The sequence below is a fragment of the Notolepis coatsorum genome (assembly GCF_963971535.1).
Source record: "Notolepis coatsorum genome assembly, chromosome: 17".
NCBI lineage: Eukaryota > Metazoa > Chordata > Actinopteri > Aulopiformes > Paralepididae > Notolepis > Notolepis coatsorum.
The window spans coordinates 31,797,431-31,818,297 of record NC_140181.1 but is presented as its reverse complement, the minus strand read 5'-3'; the positions used below and the strand labels follow the sequence as shown (position 1 = coordinate 31,818,297).

At 46.7% G+C, this 20,867-nt stretch overlaps 1 protein-coding gene across 1 annotated transcript in view; it reads left to right on the top strand.

Moving 5' to 3' along the window:
- LOC311243992 (high-affinity choline transporter 1-like) overlaps positions 1-20,867 on the top strand; it is a gene marked incomplete at both ends in the record, with an annotated part of 103,827 nt that overhangs the window by 33,270 nt on the left and 49,690 nt on the right. Inside the window, 2 exons of the mRNA XM_084333400.1 lie at positions 6,638-6,793; positions 9,872-10,020. Coding sequence (XP_084189526.1) covers positions 6,638-6,793; positions 9,872-10,020 — 305 coding nt within the window. The remainder of the gene's footprint in view (positions 1-6,637; positions 6,794-9,871; positions 10,021-20,867) is intronic.

Here is a 20,867-nt window from a genome sequence, read left to right as displayed (position 1 = left end):
CATATTGTGTTGTACCTTGCGCTGTGCTAAAGGAGCCTGGTCCTTCTCCATTCTTTTTTCGCCCCTCTCTAGAGCTGCCGCGATTACCGCATTACCGCGGTATCGCGGTTACATCACGCCCACCGCAAGAGTAGGGATGGGCATCGAAAACCGGTTCCCATTGGGAACCGGTTCCTAATTGGCCGATGCCTGGAACCGTGTGGCTCCTGTGACTTTCGATTCCCTTATCGCTGCCTACAGTTGCGCAATAACGTTACGTTAGCATGTAGCCATGGCAGACTCTATTTGATTCCTTAAGGGCTCGAAATTGCCTGGGTTTTGGTAATATGCTCCCGAAATGCTCCCGCTGTTTGGCTACTTCTATGTGCAGTGAAAACTACTTGAATGCTTTAGAACCTAGTCATTGATTTAGATCAGGGTGAGCTAAAATTAGCCGCGGAGCTAACGTGAGCTAACGTGAGCTAACGCTATTTAATCAAGCTCACAAAGAGAGATAAACAGCTGACAGCGGATAGTACAGGTACAAATACAATAAAACAGCAGGTGGGGGCTGTTGTGTAAACCTTGTACTCTTTAGTTCACATATAATGAGAGACGTGAGTGCTTGTTTACAAGTCTGTAAGCCAGGAAGTACAGTGGTGCAACATACAAATGTGTCCGTGTAGCAACACAAGCCAATACATAAAGGACAGGGGCCCGGGGAGGGAGCTCTCTCTCTCTCTGTGTGTGTGTGTGTGTGTGTGTGTGTGTGTGAGAGAGAGTGTGAGTGAGAGACAGAAGTCAGAGGAATAACAACCTGTTATTCAATAGATTAAATTAGTTTAAGAATAAAAAAATAAATACATTTTAAGAGAATCTCAAATACATTATTTTATTTAAGTGTAGGCTATAGTTAATGTTTTATTTTTTACAGTTTTTGTATTTTTCTGACATGGGGGCTCAACAATAAATGACAATCAGAAATGTCAAGTTGCATGTTGTTATTCTAACCAGCTTAGACCCCGACGCTCTGCATCTTCTGGCCGCCTCAGACCTACTCCTATCCGAGCTCCGGGAGGGTCATCAAAGAGAAGTCGCCTATTCTCAGTCCTTGCCCCACAATGGTGGAATGAACTACCCACCCCAGTTAGGACAGCCGAATCACGTCCAATCTTTCGCCGTCGACTAAAGACGCACTTCTTCAACCATTATCTGAATAAAAAAAATATATCTAACCCTAACTAACCGTACTGTCATGCACTTGTCCTAATAAACTAACCTACACTGTAGCACTCAACACTTTGATGAACATTGTTGCTCAGCTGATAGAGTTGTGCCCTTCCTGATGGCTTGTCGTACAGAACTTGTAAGTCGCTTTGGATAAAAGCGTCAGCTAAATGACTAAATGTAGTTCTGTTGCATTTCCAATTTATTTATTTAAATTATAAATTGAGCAGGTATCGATAAGGGAATCGATAAAGAATCGAATCGATAAGCAGAATCGATAATGGAATCGTATCGATAAAATCCTATCAATTCCCATCCCTACGCAAGAGTAGGCTGAATACCGCATCACCGCTGTTTTTTTATAATAATAATAAAGTACCCTCCTCTCGTTGGGCTTGCGGCTCTGCAGATATACCCTACTCCTCTATCGAGGTTCCAAGCGACCCTATTGGGTACCAGAAAAGTCACGTGAAACATTGCAGACCACTGATTGGTCAGAAGAGAGACGCGTCACACGTTGGAGCGTCCTGCAGTGTGTTACCACCAATCGGCAAGCGCGTATTAGTTTTTTACGTCCTGAATGTCACCAATTGATCAGAGCTCATCACAACACGGCTAATAACGTTAGCTTTAGCTCCCCGCCGGAGTGGACTACCATCGCTCCTCAGGAGTACTAAACGAGACATAATGATTTTACTGTCTGCAACGAATGTTATAATAAAAGCCCTTCGTTCTATACACTTGTCTGATTGAAAACTTTATTAACAGACCGCAGAATGGGACAACTCAGCACGCTCTGAGCAAAGAAAGGAACTGAGATATGAATTGAGTATTGCTTGCCTTGCTATGGTCCGGTAAATACGCTGATGTTATTGAACGTGTAACTATATAACGTTAATGCCACAAAACGAATGCCTTTATTATAAAGTAGTAACTTTATAATAATAATAATAAGAAAGGGTCGGGGGGGTAACCACCCCTGCCCGCGACACCGAGTGAACGGCGCACGACCAGAGGGGAAACTTCGAATCCGTGTTTCACTTTCAATAACGAATGCGTGCTTGCCGAATCCCAAACAATATTCATGCTGCAAAGTCATCCTCTAAAGATAGACATTTAGACTAGAGGCAGGCTATATGCTATAAAGAGTAGACTACTAAAAAAAAATGCATTCAAACTTTCTTTTTTATTTTCTTTGTGTGCGTGCGGTAATAACCGCGGCGGTAGGAAATATTTCGCAAATTTGTGCGGTAAGGAAAACATCAATACCGCGGCAGCTCTACCCCTCTCTTCTCCTGCTTGGCGGGGCTGGGAGGGGGCTGTCGAGGGGGCTGTCGAGGTGGTTCTTGTGCATCCCTGTGTACGTCCCGGTCCGCCGGGCCCAGGTTCGGACTCGCTCTCGTCGACATGTTGGCCTGGGTTAACCCCTTCTTGAGAACTGAAACACTTGTACTGCTGTATAGCCGGTGTATACCCGCAGTTGTGTTTTGGAGTTTTTTCTTGGGGGGGTTATAGGAACAACCGCCTCCTGTTAGGTGGTGGTTGGTTTCCAGGTGTGTTGGTAACGGAGTCGACTCTCGGGTTAGGCCGGGCTTGACCCCGTCTGCTTGCGAGTGTGCCCCGCACCTTTCATGACGTCTGCCAATCGTGTCTGCCTTCTCTACCTCGGCCCCTCTAGAGGGCCAGGTTTTTTTTGTGGAGGCTGCGACATGGTGCACAGCATACCGTACGCCCCTTCCGCCGGGGTGCTGTTTTCGGCAGACCCCTTTGGCGCCTGTCTAGTCCGCAGTGCTCCAGGCTCAGGTCGAGTCTTTTTGACCTGTTACCTGGATTGAGGGATCAACCTCTTTGGGGGTTGTCTCCCCGGTGTAGCCTCTTGAGTGCTTCAGGGCCACGTGCTGTAGGGGGGAAGGGCCTGCTCTTGGATGGGCCCTGTCCGATACGCTGGCGATGTGGGGGGTGGTGTCACTAGTGACCGCCTGGTGGGGTCTCGATGCTGCGGCGTCGTTGGCCTCACCAGGCCCCCTTTTCCGGGGGGTCCAGTCCCTTCCTGGGGCTGGGTCCTCCTTCGTGCTCCGCTGCTACGGCCTTGCCACAGGGTTGGGTTTTTGCCTTTGACCCCGTGATATTAGGGGTTGTAACGGTGGTTTTGTTTCTTCTCGTTCGTTCCCTAGTGGCATGTGGGTTGCGCGTTTGTGTAGTCGTGGGTTCTTCTGTGGGAAGGTAAGTCCCACGGTCTGCTCACCCTGTGCGTTTGAGTTGCTAAACCCTCTTTGCACAGTCGGATCCGATTCCCTCCCGTCCTCCACTAGGGGGGTCCGGGGGCTCGGGTCCTCCCCGGTTCTGATGGTTGTGGGGTGCCTCAGCGGGTACATTTGTCGAGCTTCCGCTCTGCTCAGCTCCTGTATTCCAGTAGGCGCAGAGCGTAAGCTATACGATATATAACGTACGGTTATCCTATAACCATAGTTATATGAGTAATAGCGGCGCTCTGCGCCGGACTCACTGAGGACCCTGTGGTCTTCGCCTTGGTGGTGAAAGATTTGGGAAGGAGTTGTTAGTATGGCCACACCCCTGCTTATGTAGAGGAGTGGATGGGTGTGTATAGGTACATGTGGAGAAATTTATTCAGTATATAGACTGATATGGGATATATTCCAGTAGGCGCAGAGCGCTGCTATTACTCATATAACTATGGTTATAGGATAACCGTACGTTCATGGTTTAAAAAATGAACTAATTTATAGTTTATAGTTCTTTTTTCAATACGTTGCTGCAAGCTATTATTTGTCAAATGTATTGCCACAACCCATAGAACCACAGAATACTGGCATTTCCATAACGCTTTGCTGCCGCCCATTCAGTCCACACTAGTAGCAGCTGCAGCTTTCATCTCTACAGTATATTTTCAAAAACATGAGGAAAAACGTGCTGCTTGACCACGAATACTGGAGACGCTGGGTTCGCCTGTTCGAGCCCAGCGCTCCACATTGCTTTCAGTTTAGCTGGTCGTCCGTACTAATACACATTGGCAGTATTAGGGGGTGGGAAACTGATGGGTGGGGATCGGGCGTTGTGGACAGCGACTCCTACAGGTCGGTTGGTGCGTCTGCGCAGTAGAATCAGGAAGCGATGGGGGCGGCGCCCCTCCAAAGCGCAGACCGCTGACGCTGAAAGATCGCGCCGCGCAGGTGAAAAGATGCGACTGCTGTTACCTCGAGTATCGGAGGGGACTCGTGCTATGTATGACTTAGTCCACATTGCAGCCGGCTTATGGGAGGCAAGAAACAGCGTTCGAGACAGGGGAGGGTTGAATTGGATGATACGAAATTGGGATGGGAGAAAAATTGAAAATGGGAGAAAAAGTGGATACAAATTAAAAAGTTCAACATTCAAAGTGCAAAACATTTACTGACTTTAACTAAAACTCTTTTAAATGCTCATACGCTGACGCTGTAGAGTCTGACTCTGAGCGAGTGCAGAGCCTTCTGAAAGTGCGAGTGCTGCTGCTCTACTACCAGACTCCCCGAAGCCCCGCCCAGAGCGGTTGCCAGATTGGGTGGTTTTCCGCATTATTTTGAAGCCTGTTTACGGTGTGTTTTAACTGGGTTTTCGGCTGAAAGGCATATGAAATCTGGCACACTTTTGAACGCCGTTATACAGCGCTGAGAATGAACGCGTTCTCCATTACGTTCATTCTAGCGGAAATACAGTACACTCAGTTCACGTTCGCCCAAAATACGAACACGTTCACGTATGATCGTTCATTGAACGCGTTCAGGTACATCACTGATCATCAATCATCAAGATTGTAGAGATCCAACATATTTTTATGAAAATAAACAAGACTTATTTGAAAGCAAAGTACTGTAGCCTATGTTTCTTCACAACAGCCCCAATAGCTTGTATAACTAGAAACAAACAAAAATGTAAATTTAGCGGATTAAGCGGATGTAAATTAAGTGCGGTCAAAAACTGTATGTTAGCGCTGTATGAGGCTTACCTGAGCTCTAACTACCTGAGGTCTGACTACCTGAGACCTACAGTACCTGAGCTCTGACTACCTGAGCTCTGACTACCTGAGGTCTGACTACCTGAGACTTACAGTACCTGAGCTCTGACTACCTGAGCTCTGACTACCTGAGGCCTACCTGAGCTCTGACTACCCAAGTATATATTCCCTCCCCGCCGTATGTATATTTCTCTCCCACCCACCCACCCCCTCCTAATGTACAGTCCCCTCCCCATCATATGTATATACTCTGTCAGGATCTAGGGGTAACAGTACTGTATATTTGAATACCGCTTATGTCACAAATGTATCAGTACTAAATACCTATATGTCCCTATGCTAAATACCTATATGTCCCTATGCCATAAATGTCATGTATGTTGTGTATGTCATAAATGTCTATATGAATTGAAAATGGGGGACCCTGATGGAAACAAGACAAACGTCTTTCTCAGGTCTGCATCCCCTTAACAATTGTATGTATTGAGCCGTACTGTATTGTACCCATTCTGCAATCTGTTAAATAAAGTTTTCATTCATTCATTCATTCATTCATTCATTCATTCATTCATTCATTCATTCATTCATTCATTCATTCATTCATTCAAGATCTGACTACCTGAGCTCTGACTACCTGAGCTCTGACTACCTGAGCTCTGACTACCTGAGCTCTGACTACCTGAGCTCTGACTACCTGAGGCCTACCTCACTAACTTTAGGTTAGTTGTAACGTTAGTTTAGGTTCATGTTAACGTTAGATAATGTACAAAATAAACGTTTTCCGCTGCTATAAACGTCGCACTTTTATTTTGAAAACCCCAGAAAGGAAGTCATTATATTGGCTTTACCATCCTGTTCTGTGTTAGCTCCGGTTAGCTCCGAGCGTCCAGTAGTTAGTAGTATATTATCAATACCAGCCATTGGATTACTGTTTTCTAAATTGGGGAGGCTTTTAATCGTCAAGGTAAGAGGATTTTAAGTCATGGTATCCATAAACTTCAATCGGTTCGGATCCTTTGAAGGAATGAGAATATCAACAAACCTGTAGGGAACGTCAGGCTACTGTCCTCCCTCACTTCCAGTGATGAAGCTAAGCTATGCTAACGGAGCGACTGTTCCCAAAGCTAAATGCACGCACAGAGACAAAAAAGGTATGTATCTTCTTGTCTAACTCCAGGGAAGATGTTAAATAAGCTAATTTCCCAAAATGTTGGAGTTTTCCTTTAAGGTAGATTTAGAAAAAGAAAAAGAAATGCGATTAATCACGAGTTAACTATGGACAATCATGCGATTAATCAGATTAAATATTGTAATCGATTGACAGCACTAATTTTAATACATTCCCGACATTTTTACAATTATTTCAATATACTGGTACTTGGTCAAAAAGTCTCTCCTGTTCTGTGATTGGTCGTTTAGGTGGCTTTTTCTTCGCCCAGCCAATGAGAGACCGAAAGTACGTGACCATGATGGATCCCTTCCAGATCAAGTATGGAAATGCATGGAGTGGATTCCTCTCCCTCGCTCCACTCACATCTGAGATCATCTGGGTCACATCCACTCTGATAAGCTTAGGTAAGAATGTGTGTGTGTGTGTGTGTGTGTGTGTGTGTGTGTGTGTGTGTGTGTGTGTGTGTGTGTGTGTGTGTGTGTATTTAGTGTAGCATATTTCACAGAGCAGAGTCACAAAGGGCTTCACAAAGAATACAAATCTTTAAGAATAAGACCATACAATAGTAGAAAATAAACAATCAAACATAATCAACAAATACATGAAACACTAATAATTACAGAACAAAGGCCAGTTTTAGCTGATTTTTAAAGGCGTCAACAGAGACTGCAGATTGTATGTCTGTAGGAAGAGCGTTCCACAGTGTCAGAGCCACAACTTCAAAGGCACATCACCTTTTGTTTTGAGTGGAGAGTGAGGGACGACCAGTAAGCCCTGGGCCCTCATTTATCAAGTTTTCTTAGAAAGTATTCTATTTTCGTTCTTAAGCTCAGAATTTAGAATGTGTGCACGCACAAAAAAAACGGGATTTATCACACGTGCGTACACAGGTCCTACGCACACCTGTCTTGATAAATATCACCTTGCTCCTAAGCTGGAGCTTGTGCACTGTTTTAAGTATTTGCATACCAGAACCGCCCCGATTAACCATATACGGTAATGGGCCACCCCCATGAAATGTGGAAAAGTGGACTAAGCCGAGGGAAGCGTGTTGTACATGATGACGTCGGATATTATATCTATTAACTTCCTAAAAGACCATTGCTGCCTGGACACCGCAAACACTAATAAAGACCATTAACCACTGTTTTGCCGTTGCCCGTTGGTGTCATTAATGCATGCTGGAATAAGAATGCCTTTCTTCATTTATTTTTAATATTAATAATTATTATATTACAATAAAAGACAGCTCCGTCTTTTAATACACACATATATTGTACAGTAACGTCAAATAAATACGTACAGTCCCCGCTGAAATAAAGGTTCTGCACGCACGTACCAGCAGTGATCTACAGCATAAAAGATAGCCACTTTATATACTATTCTGGGTAGATAATTCATCTGTATCGCAACAGAGTCACGGATCTGGTCGGGGCAGGTAGCATTATGTCGGGAAAATCTTTATGAAATAAACAAATGTGAATTAAATAATTTAAAATTAAGTTTAGCATATTAAATCGTTTTTTTAAGCTTTCTGAGTAGATAATTAATCTGTATCGCAACAGAGTCACGGATCTGGTCGGGGCAGATAGCATTATGTCGGGAAAATCTTTATGAAATAAACAAATGTGAATTAAATAATTTAAAATTAAGTTTAGCATATTAAATCGTTTTTTTAAGCTTTCTGTGTAGATAATTAATCTGTATCCAACAGAGTCACGGATCTGGTCGGGGCAGATAGCATTATGTCGGGAAAATCTTTATGAAATAAACAAATGTGAATTAAAGAATTTAAAACAAAGTTTAGCATATTAAATCGTTTTATAAGCTTATAGATTTTTTCGTGCTGATTTGAGAAGGGTCCAGCTGCAGAGCCGGAGAGCAACGCAGAGAGACAGACAGACAGACCTTATAAATAAATTTGATTTGATTTGACAGACACTGTTCCACAGATGTGTGTGTGTGTGTAGGTGTGTGTGTGTGTGTGTGTGTGTGTGTGTGTGTGTGTGTGTGTGCGTGCGTGCATGTGTGTGACGTCTTAGAGACTCATCCCCCCCCCCCCCCTCTGGACCACCTCCTAGTAGAGACCCCCCCCCCCCTGGACCACCTCCTAGTAGAGACTTCTCTAGGAAGAAGACGAAGATGAGGATTAATGACTTGACTTTTCTGGTTACAGCCGTGTACTGCAGTGAAAGGGTTAAGTTTTGCTTGCGGTGGTTGCAATTCCCCCTCCTCATCGCAGCCGGTCGTACAGTCTCTACTAGGAGGTGGTCCAGAGGTGGGGGGGGGGGGGGGGGTGAGTCTCTACTAGGAGGTGGTCCAGAGGGGGGGGTCTCTACTAGGAGGTGGTCCAGAGGGGGGGGGGAGTCTCTACTAGGAGACTAGTAGTCACACACACACACACACACACACACACACACACACACACACACACACACACACACACACACACACACACACACACTCACACACTGTGGAACAGTGTCTATCTGTCTGTCTGTCTGTCTGTCTCTCTGTTGTCTGTCTCTCCGGCTCTGCAGCTGGACCCTGCAGAGCCGTGCTTATTTAATAAGCACGGAAAAGCTTTAAGCTTATAGCTCCAATTTGGGTCCCATATTGCGGTACAAATGAAGGAGGTGTCTCGGGTAGTGGACTCTAGTTAATATTATGTTCTCTCTGCAATTAGACTGCCCCTCATTCATTCATTCATCCCTATCTGATGCTATCTCTGAAAACAGTTCCTGCGAGCGCAGTCAGTGCATCCGATAACGCTATATAAACCATATGCTGCATTCATTCGGAGAGAAAGACCTATTCCACATGCTATTTAGGGTTTGACAATAATTACACTACTATCGCTATTTCACAATGAACTATAATGAATTACGGGGGTCATACAGAACACGTCAGTCAAGCTTATTTCCGCGTTGAAACTAATGCATGCAACTGATGAGAGCTATGCCGTCCGTCTGCAGTCCCCATATTCTACTGCTGGGCGCCGGTACGCATGGTCCGACCTGTGCTTAAATATACGCACAAAGTCAAGCACAAGTTCAAATTGATAAATCCCACACTTTGCTTAGAAATGATCGTACGCACAGGTTACGCACATATCTGTGCGTACGCCACGTTGATAAATGAGGGCCCTGGTCAGAAGACCTCTGTGACCTACTGGTGAGATATTGATTAATCAGGTCGCCAATGACCATGCATGGCTCTATTATGTGAAAATAAGTAGGCTTAAATTAATCCTAAACTGAATGGGAAGCCAGTGTATGGAAGATAGGATGGGTGTGATGTAAGTTGATCCCATGGAAAAGTTGTTTTGGTCACTGGCAGAATGGCTGTATGATATGAAAACAGGACCACGTGTGTGTGTGTGTGTGTGTGTGTGTGTGTGTGTGTGTGTGTGTGTGTGTGTGTGTGTGTGTGTGTGTGTGTGTGTGTGTATGTGTATGTGTGTGTGTGTGTGTGTGTTCTAGGAGCCACCATGAGTGTAATTCTGGATCTGAACTACACCTTGTGCATCTGGATCTCTGCAGCAGAGGCCATTTTCTACACTCTGCTGGGAGGCCTGTACTCTGTTGCCTACACAGACGTCATACAGCTGGTCCTCATATTTGTTAGCTTGGTGAGTTTCGTATTCAAATGATTTTAATATTCATATTAAAGGGGAACTACACTCAAATGTAATGTAAGAATATAAAGAATATCATCAACTTTGAGAACACATTGAGAGGCCGATGGCTCAAGAGATAGAATAGAATAGAAATATCGTATTTATCCCGAAGGAAATTCAGCACTACAGATCGCTCACAGTAAACAGTAAACATTTAGGTAGTCAGAAACAAAAGTCACAAATAAGAATAAAAATAAGAATAAATTAAAAATAATAGAATAAGGTCTGGGATATACATTCTGTTATGTATATACTGCCTGGGTGGGGTCCAGACTCGCCACGGTTCAAATACAAACAAATTCAAATGTCCACACAAGAGCAATATCAATCAATAACAATATTTATTGAATTAAGGCAGAATCCAGTTTGATAGGCAAGAGAATGGTCGTAATACAGTCCGATGGTCAAAAACACAAAACAGGCTCGCTGACAGAAAAAGGGATTGTTCAATACTCAGGATAGTCGTCCGGTCCAGGGTCAGTACACAAGGGGGTTTCTCAGCCAGTCCAGGGTCTGTACACAGGGCTGTACAGTGCGAGATATATGTCGCACGTGCTACAGCAACATCGGTCTGTGCGATGAATGGATTTACTTCAGTAGCACTGGTGCGATAGGCATTTGGTTCATATCGATACTCTTATTTTGAAAAATCCTTTGGCGGGTCTCATTTCCGCCCACGCGCAGCTCCAGCTATAATAACTATGGCTCCGGCAGCTAGCAACGCTCAGTTCATATCGATACTCTTATTTTGAAAATCCGTGGTGTCGTGACTCATATCCGCTCCACAGCACACACCAGTACTCGTCTCAGTAGCAGCAGTAGCGTCTGGAACACGCACATTGCAACATAGCAAGGCTAGTGTGCCTAATTTGCGACCCAAAACAAATCCCTGCTGTTTTATTCCGCAACGGGTCAAATGCATATAACATGCTTTGCAATCCTCGCCATTCCTTTATGACCACGTCGTGTTTAAGACCGGAATTAACGTTACGTTAGCATAAGCTAACAACAAGCTAAAACCCTGTTCAGAGTGATAGAGAACAGCAGAGTGGGGACTGGGAAGGAGGGGGGGGGGGGCATTCTCCCTTCTGTGTGTGTGCGTTTGAAAAGATATGATGAAGTCAGACGAGTATATTATATTGATAGTAAATGTACTGAGGGTGGACAGATAATGTTGATATTTAAACATAAAAAATACAATACATAATAATTGTATGCATGATCATCATGCAACATAAAACAATTGCAGGAACGGTTTGGGAGAGGAAGGGGTTTTAGGTTGCGTGTTCCAAAAAAAATTTACTTAAAGTTTAAAGCTCAATATATCAAAACGTGGCACTTTATAGTGAACAGGAGGTCTATTTGTATTAAAAACAATAAATAGTGTTTCATTTAAATGTCTGGAAGAGCTAAACATTTACCTTTTGAGTTAATCTAAATGTTACTGATTGTGTTAAATGGGCTTATGATATCATCTCATATCGATTGCAGGCACCTGCATTGTATCGTATCGTGGCAGATATCGGCAAATATCGTATCGTTGTCCAAATAATCTATATTGTATCGTGATGAAACTGGTGATTCCCACCCCTAGTTGTTATGGTTTGTAACCGACCCCAATCGCACAACACAAGACAGGTATGAGAGTAAGCCAAAACAGGGCATTTATTTATTACATAACAAAAAGCGGCACAGTCCCTTTAAGGGAGAACACAAAAACACAAAGAAATATGGAAAATGCGGCACTGTGCCTTTAAGAGGCGAACAGGCTAAGGGACTAAGGCTAAGGGACAGGGCCAGGGCTAAATGTCAAGGACCAGGACCAGGGGCACTGGAGAGGGGGACAGGGACAGAGGCCCGGAGAGGCGGGCTGGAGACAGGGACAGAGAACAGGGTTAAGGCCTTGGACAGGGTGAGGGCCAGAGCTGCTTACAGGGATGAGGACAGGGTTCCGACGGCGGAGGCCTGGCACGGGGACAGGGGCCCGACGGCGGAGGCCTGGCACGGGAACAGGGGCCCGACGGCGGAGGCCTGTCACGGGGACAGGGGCCCGACAGCGGAGGCCTGGTACGGAGACAGGGGCCCGACAGCGGAGGCCGGGGGGAAGAGGCGCCATCCTCCCGTGGAAATAGGGAGCGATGACGCGCCGGCTTGACGTCTGGAGTGGGAACACTGGAAAACCTCCCGTAGAGAATTAGAGAACGAAGACGGTGTCCCACTCCAGGCACGGAGATCCTCTTCCTCCTCCTCAGGTGCTGCAGACGGGCAGCGCAGAACAAAGGGGTCCCAGGGGACCGGGGCGAAGAGACGCATCCTCCCGTGGAAATAGGGAGCGATGCGCGCCGGCTTGACGTCTGGAGTGGGAACACCACTCCAGGCCTGGCACGGAGATCCTCCTCAGATGCTGCAGACGGGCAGCGCAGAACACAGGGGTCCCAGGGGACCGGGGCGAAGAGACGCATCCTCCCGTGGAAATAGGGAGCGATGCGCGCCGGCTTGACGTCTGGAGTGGGAACACTGGAAAACCTCCCGTAGAGAATTAGAGAGCGAAGACGGTGTCCCACTCCAGGCAAACGGCGACAGGTGGTGATGGCTGGCACGTTGTCTCACGCCGGAGACGCGGCAGGAGATGGTAACGTACAGGATGGTAACCGTACAGAACTCCATGAACACAGAGTGAACATAGATACAGATACAGAACGAACACAGAGTCCAGAACACAGAACGACCCGACAAGGACTGGAGGGGAGTCTGCAACCTATGTACTCTCCCGAGGTGATTGCAAACTCCCAACAGGTGCGTGAAGGTAGAGGATCAAGGATGTCCAAGGGTGGGGGCTGGTGAAGAGTAGAGGAGAGTAAATCATCGCAAGGGTGGGGGCTGGTGAAGAGTAGAGGAGAGTAGACAGGGAAAACACAGGAAAAAGGTCCAGGGACAGGCGAATCCTCACACTAGTAGAGTCCATACACCCAACACCAAATCCCATAATTCCTTACACCTAACGTGTCTGGCTGTGTGACGTCAACTTGTCAGCATGAAAATGACAGCCAAACATGGCACTGCAACTAAATAACACAAATACAATAGGCACATTTGTGACTGTTACAAATATAACACGTTTTATACTTGTGCTACAAGATATTGGCCTGTGCTACAAAACTATCAACCTCTGTAGCACCAGTGCTATGTGCAAAAAAAGTTAACGTACAGCCCTGTGTACACAATGAACACCTTCTCGCCTTCACCTCTCCTCTCACCTTACACAACTCTGAATAACTCAATCTCTCTCTCAATACAACAACTCCAACCTCACCTCCGCTCAACTTACTCCTGACTAACCTAGTGGCTTTGTAGTGTGTGGGTCTGGGCGTGTGCACGTGAGATGTGGGTGGACTAATGATGTGCAGGTGTGTTCTATCAGTACTAATCAGCTACCTAATTGTCTCTACTCCTTCCGTGGCAATAATATCTCCCATCCTTCACATATCCATGAGAGAGGGGGTTGAGATCTGCCACATATACCACACACGTACAGAAGGAGCTCAAAAAAGAACTCAGAGCCGCCAAGCACACTATAAGGACAAGCTGGAGGGCCAACTACAGGCAAACAACGCTAGAGAGGTGTGGGGAGGGGTCAGGAAAATAACAGGCTTCCGACAACAGAGCACGGCCGTGGAGGGGCCCCTTGAACGTGCAAATGAGCTGAACCGGTTTTTCAACCAATTTGACCTGACAAACTCCCCCCACCCACCCACCCATCCGCACCTACCATCACCTACATGCTCCACAGGGCCTATACACACCTGGAGAGGCCACGCAGCTCAGTGAGGATCAGTGGTGCAGTGGCAAATTGACAGTAGGTCAAACGCTCCATGCGCGTGCACAGTTTTTTTTGGCACAGATTTTTTTATTTTATTTTTTTGCCTTGAAATAGAGAAGCTGAAAAAGGTAGCAGCGTATGAAACTTTTGTATCACAAACAGTACTGTATTTGCAAATCTGGTATATGTCATAAATGTATAGATGTAGCAGTACTGTCTATCTGTATGTCGTGTATGTCATATATGTTATGATGAATTGAAAATGGGGGACCCTGATGTAAACAAGACGAAAGTCTTTCTCTGGTCTGCATCCCCTTAACAATTGTATGTATTTAGCTGTACTGTACCCATTCTGCAATCTGTTAATAAAGTTTTCAATCAATCAATCAATCAATCAATCAATCAATCAATTCAGCCATTGGGTGGGACGGTCATGTGACCCAAATCAGCCAATGGAAGCGAGGGTCCTTAAAGTGTGGGTCCTTAAAGTTCAAGTTCAAGTTCAAGTTCTTTAATAGTTGTCATACAGAAGTACAGAATACTTTCATACAAAATGCTTCTTACTGTTACGCTCCAGAGACTGTGCTAGACAAGATAGTATCAAATAACATAATAACATAATATAGCATGAATTTAGAAGAAGAAAATGAGGTCACAGTTGTTCGGTATAGACATATGTACAATGTTCTGAGTTACCATATAATATACAATACACAATACTATGCAGTGTACTAATGTACAGTACTATCTAGTGCAAAGCAGAAATGGGATGAGGTACAATTTTAGGTACAATTTACAGTAAGGTGTACGAGTTGTAGTGCAATCCTTCATCCATAAATATAAAGTGTGGGGAGTGGGTGCTACAGTGTGTTTGTTTAAAGTGGGTGTGTGCTATAAAGTGTGTGTAGTGGGTGCTACAGTGTGTTTGTTTAAAGTGAGTGTGTGCGTGTGGATGTGTGTGCTATGTGTGTTTGGTGGTTGTTGTTGTGTAGTGTTCATTCATTGTTCGTTTAGCAGCCTGATGGCCTGGGGATAGAAGCTACTTCTGAGTCTTTCTGTGCTCGCCTTGAGACTCCTGTATCGCTTGCCTGACGGCAGCAGTTCAAAGAGGCAGTTGTTCGGGTGGCTCGAGTCCTTAATAATTCTCTTAGCCTTCCCCTTGCAACGCTTGTAGTAAATGTTCTGTTGCGGTCCTGAGAGTGTTGGTGCTCTCGTCCTGCAGCTGGATACTATTGCCTCACAGCGCGGCCATCAGCGCGCGGCCCAGAGAGCGCCGCTGGCTCTGCGGCTCTGCAGCTGCATGCTTCTCCGGGAGTCCGGTTGGATAATGCCATGTAAAAAGTCGCATGCCTGACATATCGGCATGTAACTCGAGAACCGAGGCACGGATTTTGGCGATCCAGATGGCATTCGAACGGCAACGAATAGCGCTTTATTCGGTAATTTATATGTTCGGCGAAAAATGCAGCCCCGAGCCTTCAGATGCTCGCAAAGGGCCGTGAAACTGAAACTGAAACTGAAAAACAGTGAAACCCCGGACATTTCGATGAATTAATAAACCCCCCCCCCCGGACGCCCCGGACAGGGCGTGAAAAGAGGACATGTCCGGGCAAAAGAGGACGTTTGGTCAGCCTACTCTACCTGTGCTTTTGTTATGTAAAAACGGTGGCCGCGGGCCGAGCCGATACTTAGTTACAACGAATGGGAACAGCGGATTTTTGTGTGCGTGACTGCGCGTACACGCAGGAACATATCCGTGCGCGATTGCGCGTACTTCAGCCTCAGTGACCGAGGTAAAACACCGTTATACCGCGTTATACCAGCACTGCAACACTGGTGAGGATCATGTTCTTCGACTTCTCCAGCGCATTTAACACCATCCAGCCACTGCGGCTAGAGGAGAAGCTCACTGGGATGCAGCTAGACCGGGGAATGGTGGCCTGGATCACCGACTACCTTACCAGCAGACCTCAGTACATGAGACTTCAGGGCAGCCAATCAGAGGTGCTGGTGAGCAACACCGGCGCTCCCCAGGGTACCGTGCTGTCACCATTTTTGTTTACCCTCTACACCTCCGATTTCCGCTACAACACAAGGACGTGCCACCTGCAGAAGTTCTCCGATGACTCCTCCATCGTCAGCTACATTGTGGATGACGATGAGGCTGAATACAGGGCTCTGGTGGAGAGCTTCGTAGGATGGTCGGACAGTAACCAGCTCCAACTCAACGTCAGCAAGACAAAGGAGCTGGTGGTGGACTATCGGAGAGGTAGGAAGGGTCCCCCTTCTCCCATAATCCTTGGAGGGGAGGAGGTAGAGATGGTGGAGTCCTACAAAAATCTGGACTGGTCGGAAAACACTGAGGCCCTCTACAGGAAGGGACAGAGTAGGCTGTTCTTCCTGAGGAGGCTCAGGTCGTTCGACGTGTGCAGCCGACTGCTGCTATCATTCTACCAGTCGGTTGTAGCCAGCGTCCTCTTTTTTTTATTAATTTTTTTTCCCTCCTTTTTCCGATTTTCTCCCATCCCACTATTAGTCGTTATGCCAATTCCCAACCCCCTTCCTGGTTGTTGCGCACTCCCCCCTACTGTTGGTCCGGGAGGCCGGAGACTGTCACATGCTTTCCTCCGACGCATGTGCAGCCAGCCGGCAGCCAGCCTGGCAGCGCAGATTCTCACCGGGAGAGTGTAACGCATACAGTTCTACTTTTGTTTTGATGTGAAAATGATGCTGCACTTAGCACTGACTGCACTTAGCACTGACTGCACTTATCACTGACTGAGAAAGTACACATTACAGTTCTACTTTTGTTTTGATGTGAAAAGTGATGCTGCACTTAGCACTGACTGAGAAAGTACACATTACAGTTCTACTTTATAAAATGCTAATTGTAAATATGTTTGTCAATGTTAATAATATGAGAAAGTCCACATTACAGTTCTACTTTTGTTCTGATGTGAAAAGTGATGCTGCACTTAGCACTGACTGCACTTAGCACTGACTGAGAAAGTACACATTACAGTTCTACTTTATAAAATGCTAATTGTAAATATGTTTGTCAATGTTAATAAAAAAAAACAAAAAAAAAAAAGAAGTGATCTTGGGCTTAAAAAGGTTGGTGACCACTGGTGTAACGTGTGGAAGGTCACACTACCTCCCTCCAGATCCTACCCTCGCTGTGCAGGCGCCCCGACCGAACTGTAGGGGTCGCTGTCCACAACGCCCAGGACCCACCCATCAGCTCTCCCACCCCTAACACTGCCAATTGTGTTAGTATGAACAACCAGCCAAGCTGATAGCAACGCTGAGAGCTGGATTCGAACCCAGCGTCTCCAGCGTTGATGGCGAGCGCCTTGACAACTACACCACCTAGCCGCCCTCCTGCGTCCTCTTTTTTGCTGTGGTGTGCTGGGGGGGCAACATCAACTAGAGGGTCTCCAGCAAGCTGAACAAGCTGGTGAAGAAGGCTAGCTCAGTAGTGGGTGGTGAGCTGGATAATCTAGTGGTGGTGGCTGACAGGAGGATGAGGAAAAAGCTAGAAGCCATCCTGGAGAACCCCTCTCATCCCCTCTACGAGGAGCTGGCCAGAATGAAGAGCGCGTTCAGCCTAAGACTCATCTCCCCCCGACACACCACAAACCGCCTGGGCCGGTCCTTTATACCGGCAGCCATCAGGCTCTACAATAAAGGGCTTGGGCGGCCGGAGTGGCCGGTTCTGCTGCCAGAGTTATCACTGTCTCAACTCGGGACATAGAATAGAAGAGACTTTTAATTGTCATTGCACACAAGTATACAACGAAATTTCAGGGGAGCTCCCACAGACCGTAGTACAATATATACATACATGAAACACATAACACTGTACATATAACAGAATATTTTAAATAATAAAGTGCATGATGAGTGGTAACATAGTGGTTATCAAGTCCAGGTAAGTGCATGGTGCACGTGAGGGGACAGTCAATGAGTTTAACAGTCTGACTGCTTGGGGGAAAAAGCTGTTCATGAGTCTTGAACTCTTCGCATGTATGGACCGGTATCTCCTCCCTGAGGGAAGGAGCTGAAAGAGGTGATGTGCTGGGTGGTCCTTGATAATACACTTGGAGCGGTGGAGGCAACGACTATCTTGGTTCTATCTTGATTATTTGCACTAGAGACTCATAACACTGGTCTATCTTGTGTTTGTACTTTTATATTACTATTTTATATTAATTAATTTATTACTTTTTATATTATTTTTTTATTATTATTATTATTATATTTTATATTACTATATTGTACTGTACTGTGAATCTATGCATCCCCCACCCTGTACCCCCCCCCCATGCTGCTCTGACACCAGAATTCCCCCTAGGGGATCAATAAAGGATCTTATATCCCCCCCCCCCCCTTAGCTCTGAGCTTCTCGGGCAGACCACGTTCCCAGTGCTTCTCTCCTGGACAATGCATGTTCTCGTGTGCTGCTCCCAACCTGTGGATGACAGAGAAGACAAAAGGCTGTAAGGACAGGAACCAACGGGTGACCCTAGCGTTGGTGTCCTTGTTATGTGATAGCCACACGAGGGGTGCATGGTCCGTGACTAGGGTGAAGCGCCGCCCCAACAGATAATATGTTCATTCCTCTAGGCCCCATTTTATGGCCAAGCACTCCTTCTCTATCGTGGAGTAATTCTTCTCCCGGGGCAGTAGCTTACGACTGATAAAAATCACTGGGTGTTCCTCACCTTCTTTTAGTTGTGACAGGACGGCACCCACCCCAGTCTCTAATGCATCTGTCTGTACCAATAGAGGTTGGCTGAAGTCGGGGGTCACCAGCACTGGTTCCGAACACAGTTTGTCCTTCAGCTGCTGAAAGGCCGTCTCCTCGGTCCACAGGACCTTGTCTGGCAGTTTGTTCTGAGTTAGGTCGGTCAGTGGTGCTGCAAGGGCAGAGAAGTTGGGGACAAAGCGTCTATACGTCTAAAACGTAATAGCTGGCTAGGCCTATGAAGGTTCGTACCTGCTTTTTTGTTTGGGGGCGGGGCCAGCTCCGGATGGACCTCTCCCGATGGTGTACCCCAAGTAGTCCGCGTCCTGTAGGCCCAGGTGACATTTCTTCTGGTTAGCGGTGAGCCCTGCCACTCTCAAAGCCTGTAGAACAGCCGTGACCTGGCGTAGATGCGTTCCCCACTCCTCGCCGTGGATAATAATGTCGTCGATGTAGGCCACTCCATACTCTCGTGGGGTCGGAGGATCGGGTCCATCATCCTCTGAAAGGTGGCCGGAGCACCATGGAAAGTTTGGAAACCGAAAGGGAGGACAACATAATGGAACAACCCATCTGGGGTGGCAAACACTGTCTTCTCCCTATCTTCTGGCGCCAGGGGAACCTGCCAGTAGCCTTTAGTGAGGTCTAAGGTGGTGATATTCCCCAGTCTTTCAATAAGTTTGTTTACTCATCGAACTTGGATATGGCGTTTAACTGCCGGAAGTCATTGCAAAACCTTGGGGTTCCGTCTGGTTTAGGGACTAGAACGGTGGGGCTACACCAACCACCTTCTTCCCAATGATAGTGGGGATGTGGTGGTGGATTACCTCGGTTCTCCCCGGTTCTGTGGAGAACACGTCCCGATGGCGCTCCACCAGCTCCCTTAGGTCGTTCTTCTGGGGCACACTGAGTTGGTGGGGTGAAAGAGTACAAAGCCTCCCGGGCTTCCCATTTTTTTTTACGAAAAATGTGGAAATGTTAATTCTCCTACCCCATCCATCTTTTTACCATCAACCACGGCTACGTAGTGCTGGGGTCAGGTTCTCGTTGTCCAGCTGGGCGGTGCCGAACCGTCTCGTCAGTGGTGGTGGTAAGGGTAGGGGTGTCATCGTTCGGGTTGCCGGGGAACAGATCTCCCCAGACATGTTCGTCCTCATTCATGGAGTGATGAAACCTTGCCTCCGCTGTTGACCGGTGGACCATTGTCCTCTGCTGGGCCGGCGGTGGGTTCTCCCTCATCGTTGTCCTCGCTGACCGTGCTGGAGTCTTCCTCTGGTAGGGGGTCGGTAGAAGCCTGGGGGTCCACCTCGTGTAGACCGCACATCCGGGTCCTTCGCGTCCGGGCACTGTTCTGGGGGGACAGCGTCTTTCGGCCGCCAAACTCTCCCACAGTGGTCGGAACAATGCACAGTCCGTTCCGATTAATACTGCTACCCGGGTGGAGGTTATTTCTATGGTGGTGGTCGGATATTGTCTAGTCTCCCCATGTACACAGGTGACTCCCACTGTTCTTTCCAGGAGGGGACCGTCCACCAACTCTGGTTTTACCAGTGTTACTGAGGTCCCTGAGTCTAACAATGCTGTCACGTCATGCTTATTAGCTCTTACTGGAGTGAGTGTGGATGCAGTTGCGTCCTCTGCCCAGCAGGCGGTCGCCAGCGCACACGGTCGGGACAGCTGTGGATCAGCCGTCTTCGTCAGCCGGCTGGTGGGTACGATCTCCGTGTTGCTACTCCTCTGGTATAGTGATTCCGCTGCTTGAAACACCTCCATTCCCTCTACGACCACGTCGAAACATGTGGGCTTTGTTTGGCTGATGTTTTTTTGTCCGTCGGCAGGTAAGGCACGTAAATATCTGTCCATTGCCATACGTTTGACAGGTGAAATGTTCTAAAATATAAAATATACAGCCAAAAATATACAGAGACAGTAAGTGTACAGTACTAAGTGTAACATTTTAAAAATTTCGATTTAAAAGTAAAAGTCCCGGAAGATTATGCCAGATAGTACTGTCACCCTGTGCTCAGTGATGCAGTGAGGCACAGTGATGCGTTATAAACTCTGATGGCTGTCGGAATAAATGACTTCCTGTGCCGTTCAGTGTTGCATCTAGGGAGTCTTAGTCTAACACTGAACGTGCTCCTTAAAACAGTCAAGTCTGTGTGTACTGGGTTGAGGGGTTGTCCATGATGGCGTGGAGCTTAGCAAGGCTCCTCCCCTCTGCCACCACCG